The sequence below is a fragment of the Harpia harpyja genome, chromosome 14, assembly GCF_026419915.1.
Source record: "Harpia harpyja isolate bHarHar1 chromosome 14, bHarHar1 primary haplotype, whole genome shotgun sequence".
Lineage (NCBI taxonomy): Eukaryota > Metazoa > Chordata > Aves > Accipitriformes > Accipitridae > Harpia > Harpia harpyja.
Genome location: NC_068953.1, coordinates 20,172,836 through 20,191,516, shown reverse-complemented (window position 1 = coordinate 20,191,516; position 18,681 = coordinate 20,172,836). Strand labels below are relative to the sequence as shown.

General features: G+C 39.1%; 1 protein-coding gene across 1 annotated transcript in view; it reads right to left on the bottom strand.

The window, feature by feature from the left end:
- Nucleotides 1–371: 371 nt before the first annotated feature.
- Nucleotides 372–18,681, bottom strand: part of LOC128151508 (protein FAM169B-like) — a 41,950-nt gene continuing 23,640 nt past the window's right edge. The window contains exons 4-9 of the mRNA XM_052809035.1: nucleotides 17,973–18,058; nucleotides 16,205–16,379; nucleotides 8,417–8,599; nucleotides 5,870–5,998; nucleotides 1,781–1,857; nucleotides 372–760 (exon numbers count right to left, since the gene is read on the bottom strand). Of these exons, the coding sequence (XP_052664995.1) occupies nucleotides 539–760; nucleotides 1,781–1,857; nucleotides 5,870–5,998; nucleotides 8,417–8,599; nucleotides 16,205–16,379; nucleotides 17,973–18,058 (872 nt within the window). The 3' untranslated portion in view covers nucleotides 372–538. The remainder of the gene's footprint in view (nucleotides 761–1,780; nucleotides 1,858–5,869; nucleotides 5,999–8,416; nucleotides 8,600–16,204; nucleotides 16,380–17,972; nucleotides 18,059–18,681) is intronic.

The window sequence follows — 18,681 nt, the reverse complement described above, 5'->3', positions numbered from 1 at the left end:
TTGCTCACTCTTCTTCACTGTACCAAACTTCTTCTGCATTAATGGAGTTTGTATGCCGTCCTGTCCACCACAGGCTTTAAGGCAGATTTTTCTGCTAGAAAAGCTCAAATGAAAGCAATTCAAGATCAATTGTTTGCTTTGAAAGGAAGGTTACAGCTGTCATTCTGATACCAAAGTGTGTTGTGGTATCTCTCGTCCATAATGCAGGATGTGGTTTCCATAGAAATATCTTCTTACATCAGTATCTACAAGCCCTCCAATTATTCCCTTTTGGTCATCTCATGCAATCCAATAAAATCTTTTCAGAGCAGGGAAATAACTAGGCTCAACGACTACTTAATTACTTGGTGAGAAGAAAACGAAAAGGACAATTAGCAAACAAAAGCTTTACTTAAAACAAAACACAAGATGGAGAACATGTGTCTTGCAAAAAATATTGTATCTTACCTGAAGAAATCTCTCCAGTGTTACAAATTATGAACAGTCAATTACAATTTTTAAGACCATACTGAGATTTTGCTGATTTTTGAAAATGTAATTATGGTATAATTCTAAATTGTTTGGTGGCCTGGTCTCCAACTAAGCCCCCAGGGCCTGCTCTTTTTCTGAATCCTTTGCATTGCTGAGTATTGCTTGCACCTTGTTCTAAGTCCTCTTGTTCAGGACCCTGTGAGTTTAGAGTCCCTGCTGCTGATGTGTCATCTTTTTTTTCTGTGTCACCTCCTGCCACTTTCCCAACATCAGGAATATATTCAATGGTCTGAAATTAGAACCAAGACAGAGGGAACACCAAATTATACACAAACAACATCAACAGTGACTTGATCCTAATACAAAATGCCTCTGTCAACCAAGACCACCATAAACGTGCAAGGCAAGAAACTTAGCTGCATTGTTTGTATAGAACAGCTTCACTCCTGCTGCTCTGCCTGAGTTCCCAGAAGTGTCAGCACAAATAAAACTGGGAGTACACAGAGCCTTGATCTGGCTGGGTGGGCTATGAAGCCATGACCACAGCACATAACGCAAGAGCGTGGACCACAGGGGCCAGTGCTGTCATAGCTCCCCCAGGAGACCCATGTCTGAAGAAAACAAACTGATTTAATTGTGCAGCAACCAAAATGTGCTGGGGAAACAACCCCTACAGCTCTTTGTTTTGCTTCCACTCGTCTCTCCTTTTTCTTTATTACTTGAAAAAGCTTCATTACTCTGATTTGTTTTCTCAAATACATGTACCCCTAAATAGATTTAGGCTTCGTTCAAACCTCTCAGCTTGTTTTAGGCCTTCATCCTGCAAAAAGCTAAGCACAGTCAGATCTGCAGCTCAGTAGTGGGATAAAATAATTAGGACAGTAAAGAGCTTGGCTTACTCATTCTAAAGGTGTCGCACTCAAGCCCACATATAGGCACAGGAAAAATCACAGTTCAGTTGAGAAAGCCATTGCATATGCAAACCTTGAAATTTCCTGTATGCCAGCTTAGTTACACTTCCCTTACCTCGGTAAGGATCAAACTAAAACATTTAGCGAAAACTATCCTGTAGTCTTTAGCCTCTCAAATTACAACAGCTATATAAATTAGCTATATGAATCAATTATATGTGTACATATATATATATTATACAGCTATGATTACCCACATAAACCTATGGGTCAGAAGTAAAAAAACACCTATAGTTGTCTGTGATGGTCTCTCATATTTAAACCTCACTACTTCACTAAAAGGGGAAAAGGCCACCAATGAAAAAGAAAGTCATAAAATAGAAAATTAGTCACTGTACCTCATTCATCTGGTCCACATCTGATTGTCTGGGTTTACTGGTTTGAGCATTTTCTATATGAGAGCTCACTTCAGCCTCTGGAGGAATGGGGTGAATAGTTTTGCCCCAGAAAGAGATTAAGAAGGAAAAAATGTTAGCAGACTTCCATGGCAATTTTCATTTAAAAAACACACCAGAAAAAGCCACCTGAATGCTACCTTCAACCCTCTTGCCTTGCTTTGTCAATTAACCAAACCAGGGTGCCCGACGACACTACCACAAAAGACTAAGGTCAACAACTGTACTAGAAACAAAATGTCTCCGGGTCTTTCTTAGCTTGAAAGTTCTGCTAAATAGATAATCCATTCATCTCTTACACCCAGAAAACCCATATCCCTTCCTCCCTTTCAGAAAATGCAGATACTCTGATCAATTCAGATAAAGGATTATAAGCAATCATTTGAAATTGATTTTAACTCTTGCTCGGTCTGCTTATTTTTTGCATTATCTTCACATTTACATGCTTTATGTATATTACTAAACTACTTCAAAAACAGCTCATTTCACTGCCTGGTAGATTTAGCAACTAGGACCAAATCATATTAAATGATTTCTGTTCCTCCGGTCAGCCCCAGAAGAGAAATGTCACTGTGTTCCTGTTACTGAGACTATTTGTTGTAAATAAATCTCTCTATTTTTGAAACAATAGGAATTAATTGAGAATGAATGATTGCATCTATGTGTGACAACATGCTAAAGAGCTTTATTTTTATAGATATATGTATACATGCAGACAGAAATATATATGTCTATGTATCTGTGCACATCCAAACTGAAGTATCAGTTGCAGTAAACACAGTGCTGCAGTTTACCCGTACTGCCACTAGATGCCAGAACATAACCTTGCAAAATTCAAAATTCTGGCCTCAGGGCTATAGAAACCTTTTTCAGAATTATCTGTGATTGCAGAATTCTTACAACAACATTAATAGTATTCAATCCTGAGTGCTGGGGGGGGGCGGGGGGGAGGGATGTAATACGAGCATAATTTTCAATTTTTCTTCTCAATAATTTTGTTCCAAAATATAGCATTGCAAATGTCAATGGGGATCTAAGAAATCAGAGGAGAATAAGACTTGTCTATTTTCATAGTTGTTGCCATAGATCCAGACTGGAGCTGACAATATTGAATTACATTGTGTTTTGCTTTCTACATAACAGAGCAAGTAGGAATGAAGCACTGTGTTCCCAAGTGACGCCCTAAAGATAGAATCATAGAATAGTTTGGGTTGGAAGGGACCTTTAAAGGTCATCTAGTCCAACCCCCCTACAATGACCAGGGACTTCTTCAGCTAGATCAGGTTTCTCAAAGCCCCGTCCAACCTGACCTCGAATGTTTGCAGGGATGGTGCATCTACCACCTCTCTGGGCAACCTGTTCCAGTGTTTCACCACCCTCATTGTAAAAAATTCCTTCCTTATATCCAGTTTAAATCTACCCTCTTTTAGTTTAAAACCATTACTCCTTATCCTATCGCAACAGGCCCTGCTAAAAAGTTTGTCCCCATTTTTCTTATAGGCCCCCTTTAAGCACTGAAAAGCTGCAATGAGGTGTCCCCGAAGCCTTCTCTTCTCCAGGCTGAACAACCACAACTCTTTCAAGCTTTCTTCATAGCAGAGGTGTTCCATCCCTCTGATCATTTTTGTGGCCCTCCTCTGGATCCAGTCCAACAGGTCTATGTCTTTCCTGTGCCAAAGGCTCCAGAGCTGAACGCAGTACTGCAGGTGGGGGTCTCACCAGAGCAGAGTAGAGGGGCAGAATCACCTCCCTCGACCTGCTGGCCACACTTCTTTTGATGCAGCCCAGGATACGGTTGGCTTTCTGGGCTGTGAGTGCACATTGCTGGCTCATGTCCAGCTTTTCATCCACCAGTACCCCCAAGTCCTTCTCAGCAGGGTGGCTCTGAATCCCTTCACCCCCCAGCCTGTATCGATACCAGGGATTGCCCCAAGCCAGGTGCAGAACCTTGCACTTGGCCTTATTGGACCTCATGAGGTTCACATGGGCCCACTTTTTGAGCTTGTCCAGGTCCCCCTGGATGGCATCTCATCCCTCAGGTGTGTCAACCACACCACTTTGCTTGGTGTCATCTGCAAATTTGAAGAAAATCTAAATGATTGTGTGTGTATGGAACACGTAAGTGTACAACTCCAGTGGTTTCCATTCTATGCCACATCATTTTCCTCTCTGTGTCCCTATACAACAACTCTGGAAACACAAGCTTCTCTTTATGTGTATGGTAAGCAGCACACTAGGTCAGATGATAAAGGATTCTTGCACTCAGAAAATGTTTCTGCTTTATCTACTCTTAACAGATAGCATGAACCCGTGGAAAATTCTCTTGCTATTTCCTCACCAGCTGTCAGACAGAGCTATGCAGGAGTAATGCTGCCTTTAGGACAAAGCAAAACCAGGGAAACTCTCCCCTAGTTTTAGCAGGCATTATCTGTCCTGCACTCTCCCTTGGTATTTCCCTGGGTACATAATATGCACAGTACTGGGATAATACAAGCACAAGAAGCACACAAGTAGGTTCCATATGTAAAACAGACATAATAAATGTATTACACACTGTTTTAAATACTGTTTTTATAGTGGGTTGATTTTCCACTGAAGATGGATGAAATAAAGCCTGTTCAGCATATTCGGTGTAAAAGAAAGTGATGCCCAGTGAGCTGTGCACCAGAGTGGAGAATGTAATTTAAAAAGCAGATTTTTATTATACATTTTAGTGCCAAATTCACTTGCTTCTGCTTACTTCCACTATAAAGATCACATTGCAATTCACAATCCATATAAATATATATAAACACACACCCACCCCCATTTCTGGTTTATACTTTCCCTCCTTCCTCTTTTTCTAGATACGAGATATCTCATTTACGTGCAGAACTGGCCAAGGCAGTTCCCAGGCCTTGTGTATTTTTTACTGACAGCAACTCTCGTGGAATTATATTTACCCATGTTTTGGGTTGTTTCTCTTCCTTTGTTTGTTTTTGTAGAAGATGGCAAAAAGAAGAAGAAATAAAGTATACTCTCCTCCAGGATACACTTTCTGTTTGCTGATCTGATCACAGTTCTCTTCAATTGCCATTAATAAACTGAACTTAGCAAGATGGATTAAAGGAAAGAGCAACACCAGTTTTTGTTGGTTTAAAGCACGAGGAACATAAATATAATGGCTTCAGAGAGAAACCCAGCCTAGGGCTAAATTCTGACTTAACTCTCCCATGGGGTGCTGCAGACAAGATGAAACGCAATGTCTCAACTGAAGGTCCCCAAGCCAATAGAAAGCAAGATAGATGTGGGATGGCATGGGAGCAATTTGCTCTGCAGCACTCCTTGCTGCACTTCCAGGAAGAGACAACGTGTGTCCTTTTGGAACCTAATGCTTATCACAGCTTGTGTGCCTGCAGCAGAGGGACCTGTCTGGACACTCAAGCCAGCTGAACAGATTACATCAACAAGGTCCCTCTATGAACTGTCAAAAGGTTTTCCTACTCTGTTGCTATCTTTTGTGAAATAGGCAGAAAATGCTCCCAGCAAGAAGGATTTACCCTGTAGTAGGGTACTCTGAATCTTCCAAAAGCCATAGTAAAAATGTTTGTTTTCATCCAAGAATGGTATTGGCAGCAATTTGAAGGTAATTAAACACATTGCCCATTGGCCATTCAAATTTCTTCTTTGTAACAATTTCAAAGAGAAAACCCCTCTCTATAACCCAGACATCGCGTTGTGCAACAGGAATTTTTGGGGCTAACTTCTACCCTGCTGTAAGTGCACTGCAATGGGAGTTACAGACACTTTATGCCAAGACCGTGCTTTGTTCAGTATCTCTCAGATGCTCTGTAGTTCAATTTCATTACCTCAAAATTTCTAAGAATTGTCCTGTTTAGAAAAGACCAGCGAACTGGACTGCACACTCAGTAGTTTCTGCATTTGCAAACAACAGAGAAACCACCTATCTGTTATCACAACCTAACCCTTGATTTTATTTCTTATCTTTATATAACTAACATGGCCAAGTTCACACTGTTTATTTTAACTCACTTCCTGAAGGGGACGACTCCATCTGAATTTTTAACCAGATATTCACTCGCTGGCTCCAATCTCCTGGTGCTTCCACCTCCCACAGCCGCTTCTGCTCCTCGGGATAAGTCTGCAAGAATTTCTGGCAAACTGAGTAGGAGAAACCAAGGGGTAAAAGCATGAATGAGTGAAAAGTGCAGTGGAAGAGGGAGTGTATTCTATCCCCGACATTCTCTCAGACCTATTTTCATTAGTTCCTTTGGAAATATTTTCTTGTCTCTTCTCATCTTCCTTTTTTTTCTTTTAGCTGGGGTTTTTAGGAAAAGTCTGTGTGGAATGACCTGAACAGTCATAAGTGAATCCTGTCCATCTGCTTCAGTCTAGATTACTTCCTTGTGAGCACAGAAACACAGGACTTGAAATGACTTATTGAGCCACCTTCTTCTGGCACTGCATCACAGAACTATCTCCAGACACTTAGCAGGTTTTATGCTAACAGCAGTAAGGGTTTTTTCACCCTCACTACTCTGAAATGAAAGGTGTTTCAGTATCTTGCAGCTTTAACCACTAAGAATGCTACTCTAATTTCTATTTATAAACAAAACCTTTCTATCAGTTTGTTCTTAGGCCAATACCACCCTCCATTTTACTACTGCTACCCTGTACTCCGTTGCTGGAGTTCATTTCCTTCTTTGGGTGTGGAAAACAGGAAATAGGAAGAACTAACAGAGGAGTAACAGGAGTACCTGTGCTAGATGTATGGTCGCCTTTAGAAACCATATTCCACAGATTCCCATCACTGTCAATACATACTGAACATTAATATAATTTGGATAAACAATCAAATTTAGGTTTGTGTATGTTATCAAACCGAAATCTGTCTTATTTAGAGGTTTCCTTAGGATGTCTGCAGAGCAAAGAGGAGGCATATGTTGTAGGACAAACGGTTCCACAAATTTAAAGGGGATTTTTAAACTTTCCTTAACCACCATTCTATCAGTTCCATCAGCTGTACTAAGACAGCAATCTGTAAACTACAAAATTATTTTTATGCTCTCCTCTGTCCATTGTAGCTCATCATACTACAGAATGGGTAATTTATCTTCAACATTCAGTTGAGTTTAACAATGGGATGTCAAAACAAAAACCCAAATTCTGGTATATAAACATTTGCCTTACAGTAATGAGCAGATCGATGTCATTAATTTTATTGAAGGATATCCAAACTAAATTAATCATTTCAATAAATGCTACTGAAAATAACACATATACCAAAATAGAGATATCTGCTAAATGGCTTTTTACTTGCTTTCAGGCCTCTATAGCACATTAAATAACATCCTAGTGAAAACTGTGCACATTTAGTACAGAGATTTAGAGTAAAGGGTTGCATTCTTTTGCCAAAGTATGAGATTGTGGTTTCAATAAAATTAAAAACAGGCAGTGACTTCAATATACTCAAAATTTAAATTTACAGCATTGGTATTTTTATAAAAGTAGGACCCAGAAAACCTAATTAGAACATGATACAAGTCAAATTTATTCACTATTAGCTCTAAACTTAATTGAGATGAAAGCATAGTCTTGCAATATATCGCTAGCGTTAACACATAAACAATGCAGTTTTCTGATCCATAATGTCTAAACCATTGATGCTTGCCATAGGAAAAATGGATATTACTGGGAGCAGAGAAAGAATGTTGTCAATACTATTCCGTCCTGAATTTATAAGTAGTAGTACCTCAGAAACTCCTGGGGTACATTTGTATACATAGGGGTATATTTGCATACATTCAACGGCACATATTGACCAAGAGAAAGAACAGATACAGTCAAAATTTTGTTGACACTTATTAGGAAATGGCTGTAAAGTCATAAGTGAACAGAAACATCTCCCAAAAAAAGATGGGAAAGACTGTATACCATACAGAGAGCAACTTTAGGAAAAAATGCTTTTCTAAAGAAAACAGTTTTATAAATAATGTGAGCACAGATATTTTCTGCAAATTTTACTAGCAAAACCAGAACTTCAACCTGAACACAGAGAAGACGTATAACTACTTAGTGATCTTCTAAAAGTGACAAATGTTCAAAGACAGTCAATATGAAACACAAAGTGATGTGACTGGATGAATGAGCAGAGCCTAGGTATATGGCTTATTAAATCTAATTTCTTACAAATGCAGTATCTACAAGAGCATTATGTGCATAGTGTAGGCTTGACAACATCTTACGATTCTTTTCCCTGTGGTGTGAAATAAAATGGGTAAGTCACTGTCTAGGACAATGACACAGTTCTATTTCTAAGAGAGAGTGAGATAAGAATGCAAAATGTCAAACAGGCAGTATGAGTTCTATGCTTCTCATTGTCTTACATAAATATTGGCCTACCTTGCTACAGGAAATTCCAGATGTCTCAAGAAAAGTAACCATTTGCACGCTAACAACAGTTCAGTTCAGACAAGTGCACTGAACTCTTATATAGTTAAGAAAAACCTACCAAGACCATATTGAAATTTATACATTATACATAACCCTTACCTAACATTTCCACATCAAACGATTTACCTTGATACATGGCAGCAGAAATAGGGCAGCTGATCCCCAAGGCATCCTCAGCCATGAAAGACTGACAGAAATCATGCAGCATTTTCATCCCTAGGCCATCTCTTCTGTACTTTCTCCGGACGAATATAGTATCCAAAACCGGCAGCAAGTAACATTGACTGGTTGTACCATCACATAGGCTCCCTGAAAGCAGACAGTAAAAAAATACATTAATTTGAAAACAAAACCAGTATTGCTGCACTAACTAACTGCTGTGTGATTCTAGCCACAAATACTGCCCTGATACCCTTCCACGGGCTATAAGGAAGACCCCAACTGAAGTGCATTTGCATAGACAGTAAAACACTTTCCAGGAGGAAGATTTGTGCCATTAAACTGAGAGGACCTGCTTAACATGTGGTTTACAGGTCTCACCACGGTATTTTCCAGACTCCAATTCTTCATAATCAGACCATCTAGGTACACAGGCAACGTATGTAGGAAAGTTCACTGAAAAGATATAACTCGGCTATACCCAAAGAGGCATCGATATTCTGAACGTAATCTCAGTATATTCCTTTAGCTTTTGGCTATTCTGGTAAATCACCCCACAAATTCTTTTCATGAAATACACTGAACCACACAATGCAGCATGATCTAAATACTCAGAAGGTCCATATTGCCTGATGCAGCTGGACATTGAAGAAGGCTTCCAGAGAAAACTCCCAATACTGTTGAAGCCAACAATTTCATAATGTCTGCAGGGAGAGAAGAGAGGCTCTCTTGGCCTCTGCATACATTGCTGTTGTGTGTTCCCAAATGGTGTGATAATACTTCTAAGTATGAAACTTGACTGGCCCCATCATTTACACCTCCTTTCTGACTTTTACTGGTCAGAAAGTTATACAACCCTTTTACTCCATATTCAGTCTTTGATCTTCTAGTTCAGTAAATTCCACAGACAACTGTACAAAAGAATATTTCTTTCAGTTATCTGTCAACACATACTCAGCAGTCATCTTCAAACCTTTGTTGGTAAGAGAACCACACAAGAAGTGTTGGGGTTGCTCCACCTGAAACTGGAAACAGATCCGTAACTGCTCATGCTCACAGTGACTCTGGGCCAGAGGAAAGGAAGTCCATCACTTGCCTCCTTCAGAAAACAGAGCAGAAGCTGGGCAGCCCCAGCAACCCAGCACGTAACTGGTAGGCAAACGACTTCCCAAAGAGGAAGAACCATGTCTGAGAAAGCACCGAGTAGAACCCAAGCAATAGCTAAACTCAAGGCAGCAGCTTAGGTTCAACCTTACATGGCAGCACACGAAAGTCACACCTCTGTAGGAAGATGAGTACAGACATTAATTAAGGCAGTTGGGTATAAAGCCATAAACAACTGAGTGGAGCATTTTAAGAAAGTACTGTAAGTGCTCCTTTGTAAGTCACTCAATTTCTACTGAGTGGTAATTTATCACACATGTACCTGCTTCTAGTCCATCGCTTGAACTACTACTATCAGTGTTAAACTAGGGTTTTCACTCAAGGACAGACCTTGCTAATAAACACATTAAGTCAGTCACTTGAAATCATGGGGACATGACATAATGCTTTACATGTGGACAAAATACAGACTCAAGTATAAGCCTCCAAACTATTAAAACCCAGTCCTCAGTGAAAACTGTCAAAAAAAATTAGAACCAAGGGTTTTATTTTGCAATCATGTATGGTAAACTCAAACTGGAGTCAAGAGAAAGTTGATTAAGAACAGGCATTCGGGGTCCAAAATTTTAATGTCACCCTAAACAACTTAGGGTCCTATTGCAGGAGGTACATTAGCAATTCACTGTACAACTTCCATTCAGTGCACAATACCATAAAGACAGAACCTCAAACTACTTAGACAGCATAAGCATTCAACCCTGAAATGAATGACCAACATCAGTTCACCAACTACCTACATATAGGATAAGGTCACCATAGAAACATCTCGCTGATTTATTTTCATTTTTAGAAAATATTTATAAAGATTTTATGCTGCTTCTATCCCGGTACATGGCAATTTAAATAGAAATGGATATCCAGGCCTTTATAACAGAAAAAGATAAAATTTTCTTACTTTGTTGCTTAAATCTCATCAAGACCTTCTCGGTTTTCTTTCTTACCACTTACTAGTGTACCACTCAGTCTAGTTTTCAGTGTCTTGACACATTAAACTTTCATTGCTTTACTTAAGACCTATTTCACAGTTTCACAGATCTCCTCTTGAATGGCTGTTCCTAAATTCCAGTATAAGACTTTTACTTAATAGAACCATTTTTTTCTTTATCACAACCCCATAGCTATCTTAAACTGAGGTCTACTTCGGTTCCTTGAGTTGGTGTCTAGTACCTTTTGCTGATAGTTGCCAGGCCTGACTTTGATTACTCTCTTTTCTAGGATGACAATTCAGCAAAGCATACATGACTATATTTAATTCTAGACCCTGATTTGTCAAGGCTGTAGCTCTTCATTTAGCAAGAATCCACATCACACATACTCAGCCATACAACAAGAGTATGTAACTACATAACCAATCAATTCATATCCAGGCTTGGTCCACCCCTGCTTAATCAAAGTGCATGCTTAACTTCAAACACGTGTTCAAGCACACTGTTGGAAAAGGATGGTTTGTGGTGCTGTTTATAACCTTTCAATATTCGTAACACATGATGGGTAGTTACCCTTTTTTCATGAGCCAAAAAATTGAGTATATCCCCAGTCCCATTGTTAGCTGCCAGCCCAACAGAGATGTTGGATTCCAGCAGTGTTGCACCATAGGTTCTAAGAAAGGGACAAACTTTTCCTTATGAAATCAATAGCTTTAAGAATTCCTGCATGTTGCAAGGGTCCTTATAAGTTTATTACTACCTCATATAGTCTGTCTCCTATAAATCCTGATGAGACTGCAGTGCAGCAATCCCAGGAGCCGAGTGATTTATGTCTGTGCTCCTAATTTTGTGTTGAGAAGACAACAAAAACTTGTAATGTTTAAGGCACTGTAAATAAAGAAACCATGAAGCCATTCTTCACCTTGTCCCTGGGAAACGTATTAGAAGTCGTAGCCCACAGCCATTTGAAATAAAATAAACAAACCAACCAACCTTTGGAACAAAGGCCACTTTGTCTCTAGTTCCCATCCAATAGCAAAGAGGTTACCATAAGCTAATGGTGGCCCAGAGGTGACCACTAGGCTCTCACACATTTGGTTCAGAGGTTTGTTTCATTGTTGAAACACACAAAGAGACTAAGTTTTGAGGTGAGGGAGGAGACAGGGAAAATAAGGGCATTGGCGATGGAGATGGAAGTATTCATACAGTCTGCCCTTTGAAAGCCTTTGATCTGTTTGGTTAGGTCACAAGTGCCAAATGACCAACTTATGAGCCAGCAAAATGGTAAACAGATATTACAAGGGCAGGAAAGCAGACAGCCATTAGCATTCCCAAAGAGCCACAAACCAGAAAAAAAAACAATCCAGTCCCCACATCCAACAGACCCAAACAAAACAAGGTTGTGCATACTGACTATTTCCCTGCTGAACAAGTTGGCTTGGCACTCGCATGTTTGGACAGGCCTTAAGCAGGCTGAGTACTTGTGTAAAGGGTGGGGAATATTTCTGCTGAATAGAACCCAAGGTCAACCCATTGTGTGAGTTTGTATGTGAGAAGAGGAACAAAGGTTCTGGCTTCAATAAAATTAAATTAATTCATGTCTTGACTGGTATGTAGTCATTTAATTTTTATTACAGCCAGAACCTTCAGTCTGCCTCAGATATGCACATTAAAAATACTATTGCTAGAAAACAGAGGGAGACAAAAGCAATTATCCAACAAGATTTCAGCTTATTGTCTGTCAGGTTAACTTCAATTCTGATTTAATTTTTTTTTCTAAAAGAAATGTATGTAATCAGTGAAAAATAAAATCCTATTATCTTTTAGGGATTTATTTCTAGAGAATACCACCTGGACCACCAAAGTATTAAAAGAAATTTGCAAAGGCTGATATGAAGAGGGGCGTGAAATGGATTTTAGCTTGGGTAGCCACTTCCAAAGACCATTGTCTAAGGCTCTGGGGTAGCAAAAAGCAGAGACTGGGCCACAGTTGCTTTGCTGCCTACTTTATATCAGCTTAGAGTTTTTGCAGTCAGGTGTTCCCAAACTGTGATATATGGAGCATCTCTAAAGAATGAATGAGAAGCCAACAATGCATTTACTCCTGGTTCAACTGCATGTTTTACAGCCTTCTCAGAGGACCCAACTTTGTTAAGGCTGGTTTGACTCACATCACAGAGAACACTATCTTTCTCCACACTTTTACTACTAAGATCTGACAAAAGGGACACAGCGAACTGGGGAAGGGACAAGCTTTGACAATCTGACTCCTTTGCTTTTTGTACCGCAGACAGCTTGGTCTGCAACTGGGCTGCTCCTGTGTGTTACAGTAACAGTAATACATTAACAGTAGGGAAAAAAAAAAAGCTGTATATAAAAAATGAGGTTTGTTCTGTTTTATTCTTAAAGGGACTAAGACACTCCTGGCTCATAGCATCCTCCAACTTCCTTACTGATTTATTTGCACTATGAATCTTCTACATTCTCCTGACATTTATGTGAAGGTGGTAAAAGTCCATTTTCAGTAATTACTAGTCCTCAGTAAATAAAAAAGAAAAACTTTCAGGGAATTACAAGGTCTTACTGCACAAAAAATAGTGTCAGTAACCATGATCATTAATCCTACATCACTACACGAAACATTCTTTTTGAGGTTTTCACACAGGTTTAGAACATGCTAAGAAAAAAATCTGAAAGAAATACTTAAAAGAACATAAAAAATATCTCAAAACCAAAGTATCTATATGAAGGCTTTCTGCAAAATATTTCATATTCAGGTTGCTGTCTGCAACAAAAGGTACAGGGACAGGGAACTGTCATTTCTTGTTGTACCTTTAAGTAGCTACATTCAGTGAGGTCTAACTCCTCAGCTGTCTAATATGGAAGCCGCTGACATAGATAAAATTGGAGACATTTATCTTGGCACGTGACAAAGTGTCTTATCAGCCTCATTAGTGGCTTAGTATGTCTCATCAATCTTTAGTATACCCAGTGGTAAATGCTGCATGCCTGTCATTGGACAGGAATAGGCACATATCAGAGGCTAGGTTGATGATCTGTGTAGTCATGAATAAATTTTGTTTTAATTAAGGTGTCTAATGCTCATGAAAAGTGATAGCCTTGAAGAATGAGTCTTCTGTTTATCTACACAACAGGTGCAGGATGGCCAGTGTCAGTAGTTGCCAAATTGTCTCAAAACCTTGACTTGCAGTTACTACGTCTCTGAGCAAGGCGGGTGCTCAAGACCATCTGTCCCTCTTTAGCTAGACTATCAAAAGAGATCCAGTTAAGGATGTTCATAAGATGGATGATGTGTGGAACTGGACCAAAATTACCAAGTTCACTTTGTACAGGCCACCTAGGAACTGGCAAATGGAAATGACTTTACAACATTGCCAAGATAGTTAATTAGAATCACTGAAGTCCATTGAAAATTTAGTTTGCATAACGGCACACTAAATCTGTAGCAAAGATAGAACAGACTCTCTCCTCCTTGGTCGCTGTTTCCATGATTCATCCAGATGACTTATGTTTGAAATAGCCATGCTCCACAGATCTGTTCTGGCTTATTTGGCTCCACTGAAGCATGGTTTTTGTCATACTGTAGATAATGGAAAATTCACAGATGAGAAATACAGTTGAATACAACATCAGCATTAGAGTCTCAATTACCTAATGAAGAAAACAAAACTATAAAGAATGGCCAGGTAATTGCAGAGCATGGAAATAAAGGGAATCTGAATCACATGGTGGGCACAGAGGAAAATAATTTCTTCCTAGGACCAGAAGCTGTAAGAGAGGTCCAGCACAATGTAAAGTCCTGTGCTTAAGCTGCCCCTACTAAATGTTCTGACCAGGACAGTAAAAGGAAAAAGAACTTGCATTATGATAAAAAAAAAGAAAAGTTAAAAAAAATATCTAAAACATCCACGTGAAATACAACTTCTAAGAGAAGATATTTATCTTAGCCTGTTTTGGGCCTAATAAATCCATGGCTCTTCTAGAAAGTAGAGAGAATAGGACCAGCCAGAGCATGGCTGGTATGAAATTGAAATCACAGAACTTCAGAAAGAGGAATTATTTTCTAAATGCATACAGCAAATAGCAAAAAGGGGCAAAAACAATCAGTTTCAAGCTTCCCGAAAAGACTTTGGCAAAAGACTGCAGTAATTTGTGACACAGGCCAAAAACTAACAAATATAGCTGCCCAGAGAAAAAAACCACTGGCAACAAGAGACAGATGCTGACAAAGCTGGACTTGAAGAATTTGTATTTTATGTGGACCTGGTTTAAAACCAAACTGTGACTCTCAACTTACTCAGAAACAGTTTCAACTTGGCTAATACTCCACCCATAACAGACTACTGTGCAAATTTATTTTACTGAAGCATGAATCATTACAGCCCATACAAGTGTTTCTTTCCAAAAGCTTTGCTCAGAAATATTTATGGACTTAAAGGAAAATGCACTATGGCAATTGAAGTGTTTGCTGATTACAAACCAGTTCACCAGCATATTCACAGATATTTACAAGATTCTTTTATTATAGACTGAGACTTGATTCATCATTTATAGTACAGTAGCACTGTACCAGCACAGTGGTGTACAAGCTACACCTTGGCGTGAATAAGGATTTTGCATATCCCAAGGCAACAGAAGAGCAGAACACCTCTTATTGCTGCTGGCCTTTGAGAGTCTATCAGAAAAGGCACCTTCAGACTATCCTCTGGAATCCTAAGCAATCCATACCTGTACAGCTCTCAAACTGTTTCTTATTCTCCCCTTTTGGACAGATGGCTACTGGTTGCTGACTTGAACAATACATTTACCTCCAAAGATACCAACTTCTCTACATTTAAGCTGCTGGTATCAAGATGACACCCATGAATCTTAAGCACAGACTGGTAACCAGCTCCTACATGGGGGTACATACTCAACTGCATACCTAGAGTTATTCTAATGAAGCCTTTCCACTCTAGACTGGTTAATAGCAACGCACCTGCATTAATACAAACTCACTATTTAATAAAAGACCTTTGCTAAAGCTTATACTGGTGGAAGTATCCCTAAAGAATCAAATACATTTTGTTTCTCTTCTATACTAGTTAATCAATTAATGATTAAATCAATAATCATCCTTTAAACTGGGAGTACCACAACTGGACAAAGCATTCCAGGACTGATCAAGTGCACACACCTTCCTCTACACAACCCAGCCACTGCTTCTTACACATCCAAGGATATTGCCACTTTTTGCCACCAGCCACTCCTGGTACACTGGTTTTCCACTGTGAACTGTACTCCTTTTTTCAGGTATCATTCTTTCCAGGACGCAGTCCTCCATTCTGTGGGTAGGCCCTGCATTCTTTGTTCCTAGATGTATGACCTTCTACTTGGCTGCATTAAAATATATTTTATTGGGATAAGCCAGTACCTCAGATCACTCAGTGCAACTGAGAATAGAGTTTGGAACCATTGTGTTAAATGAAAGTAATATGGATGGCTTCCAAATTCTGGGAAGGTTTGTTCCCCAGATTCATTCTGGGAGAGATTTGATATAAAAATGTAAATTAGAGCCAGGATTATTTATACTGAAAGATAAACAAAAGGATTACATTTCTAACTATTAGGAACCAATGGAAATGTGTCTCTAAAATGACCTTACCTTTCATCTTGACCGAGTAAAAGGCAACAGCCTCGCCATTTCTCCAGAGTATCTTGGCACACTCGGTGGCAGAGTGAGGTAGAAAGAATGCATCATTAGCTGAACTCTTTTCCAGCATTCCGAAAATAATGTAGTTCAGAACAAAGAGGACAATCCTTTCTCGAAATGTCTGGACCTTAGAGAACAAACAAAAACAGACCAAAGAAAAATGAAGCAGAGAATAGTATTTTGTGTTTCATAAAAGGCTTCCAAATTAAAAGGGGCTGGGATGGAGGAGGTCAGGAAAAATGTACACTTAATTTAGGGAAAATACTTCATGAATTGATTCAGATAGAATAACAAAAACAGTTTTTCCCAGTGTTCCACCCTCTATCCAGAGGTCATAGAATAATTTAGTAACAATTTATGAAGCTTGATGTATCTTCTGTTGTCACAGAGAGGAATTCTAAAGCAGCAGGAAAAGAAGTATCTTGATTGTAGTCACAGCAAACTAGTCACAGATTTGGAAACAGGATCAAGGCAATCTAATCCTACCCAAAAGTGAAATAAAGACAGGATTCACTGTGTTATCCTGGTCACCTCTCCCCTATCACCTGTCTTGCCACAGCATCAAAAAACTTTAGTGGGTCAGGACCTTACTGAGGTAGGCACTATACAAAACACAATAAATACAGTCTGTCCCAAGCAGCTTATAATCTAGGTGTAACATGAACAGTTAGTTTTTATGCTGTGCTTCTTACTAGACAACCAACAGGACAGGGAGATGGAGGAATATAAAGGAACAAGATCATATTGGTCATCAAGGTAAAAAGTGGTGCCAACAAGCTTTATATGAATGCTGAAAAAGAAAATGAGAATTTCCATAAATAATGACAACTTACCTCTTAGCAATGAGCTAGAAGGGGCAAGTTTTCTATTTTCAGGTATTTTTTCATTCTCTGTTGATACAGCAGATGCTTGAAAGCCTGAAGGCCTGTGTTTCTGCCCCAAGTTCTATCTTGCAAAGATTTGTATCTCAAATTCCCTCCAGTTCAGTCACCCACAAAAAGCCTACTTAATTCAGTGAATAATTAAACTATGTACAGCAGATATTAGGGAAAGATGATAAAGGAACAGAATCATTAAGGACCAAAGCTGGACACAGAGGGTTGGATAGGAAACAGAACTGACTTAACAACCTCATGGCAACACAAATCTCATATGCAGTAGGCATCGGATTTCTTAGTTGAAAACACACTACAGGCTACCCCAATCCCTCAAATTACGAAAAAGTAGTTGTATCCTAAGATTATTTAGTGGGAAAAAGAATTACAGATATAGAAACTATTAAATAACAACCATTTCATAAAATGAACACAATATAAACATTACCCAAGGCAAAAAAATTCATAACGAGCTAGATAAGGCATTGTTCTAAAGGGTAGTAACACCTCCCATCAGTCAGTCAAGCAATGCTAACATGAAGAGTTATTGCTAATGTAGTAATTTGGTTTATCTGATTATTCCTTTAGTAGGCAGTGAGGGTAAACTAAAAACAAAACAAAATAAATCCCACAAATTAATCATAAAATGCATGCAGAAAACTGTTTAGAGAGGATTAACGTGCATGTCACTGTGAATGGGAGACATGTGAAGTACTTAGTGAACCACATAGCCCAGATCCCCAGGTTATAAAGCATGAGCTATAGGAGACCAGAGACAATTACACATGATTGTTCTAGCTGGGAAGTTCCAGGGTAAAGGCAACTGTTTAAAATAGCATCCTTACTGAAATTAGCCCATCTCTAGAAGGATCAGCCGTCTTTAATACATCTTCAACAGGCCACCAACACTGGTTCAAATAAACTGCCAAAACTACAAAAAGAAAAAGACAGGGGAACACATTACCTGCAAATAAATACAAAGTTGGTTCTGAACCTTTCCACAAACAGTCTCAGATCTACTTCTCCCTCCAGCTGACTCCAGTTTGATCTGCCGTGAGACAGCAGAACAACAATTGTATTTCAATTTCACCTCTGTGTCCCTTGATATCCAATTTTCAGTACCACATGAGGCATCAAGTGAAGATAATTTTTCTCAGGAACTGATGTGACTTTGGTGTGACAACCTGTGTGCCATATGAACAAAGCACTTCCTGCATAATATCTGTTCAGTAGCACAGTAAGTTTGAGTGGCATTTGGGACAGAGAGCGCTACCTAGCTAAAGGTTACATTTTTGAAGTTTCTTTCAGACTTTCCCCTCCCCACATGCTTACATGACCGTATTTGCACCCACGCAATTCAAACACAAAAGTTTTCATATCCACTTTATCAAATAGCTTTTCAGATGCCTATGTGACTGAATTTCTATATATGTGTACTTTTAGCATACAGACTCCTAAATCTCTACATGGACAGATATTCACAGAAGTTCAAATGCATGCAGAGAGGTTTCTATCAACAAAGGACAGACATATGCACACATAAGTAAGATAGAC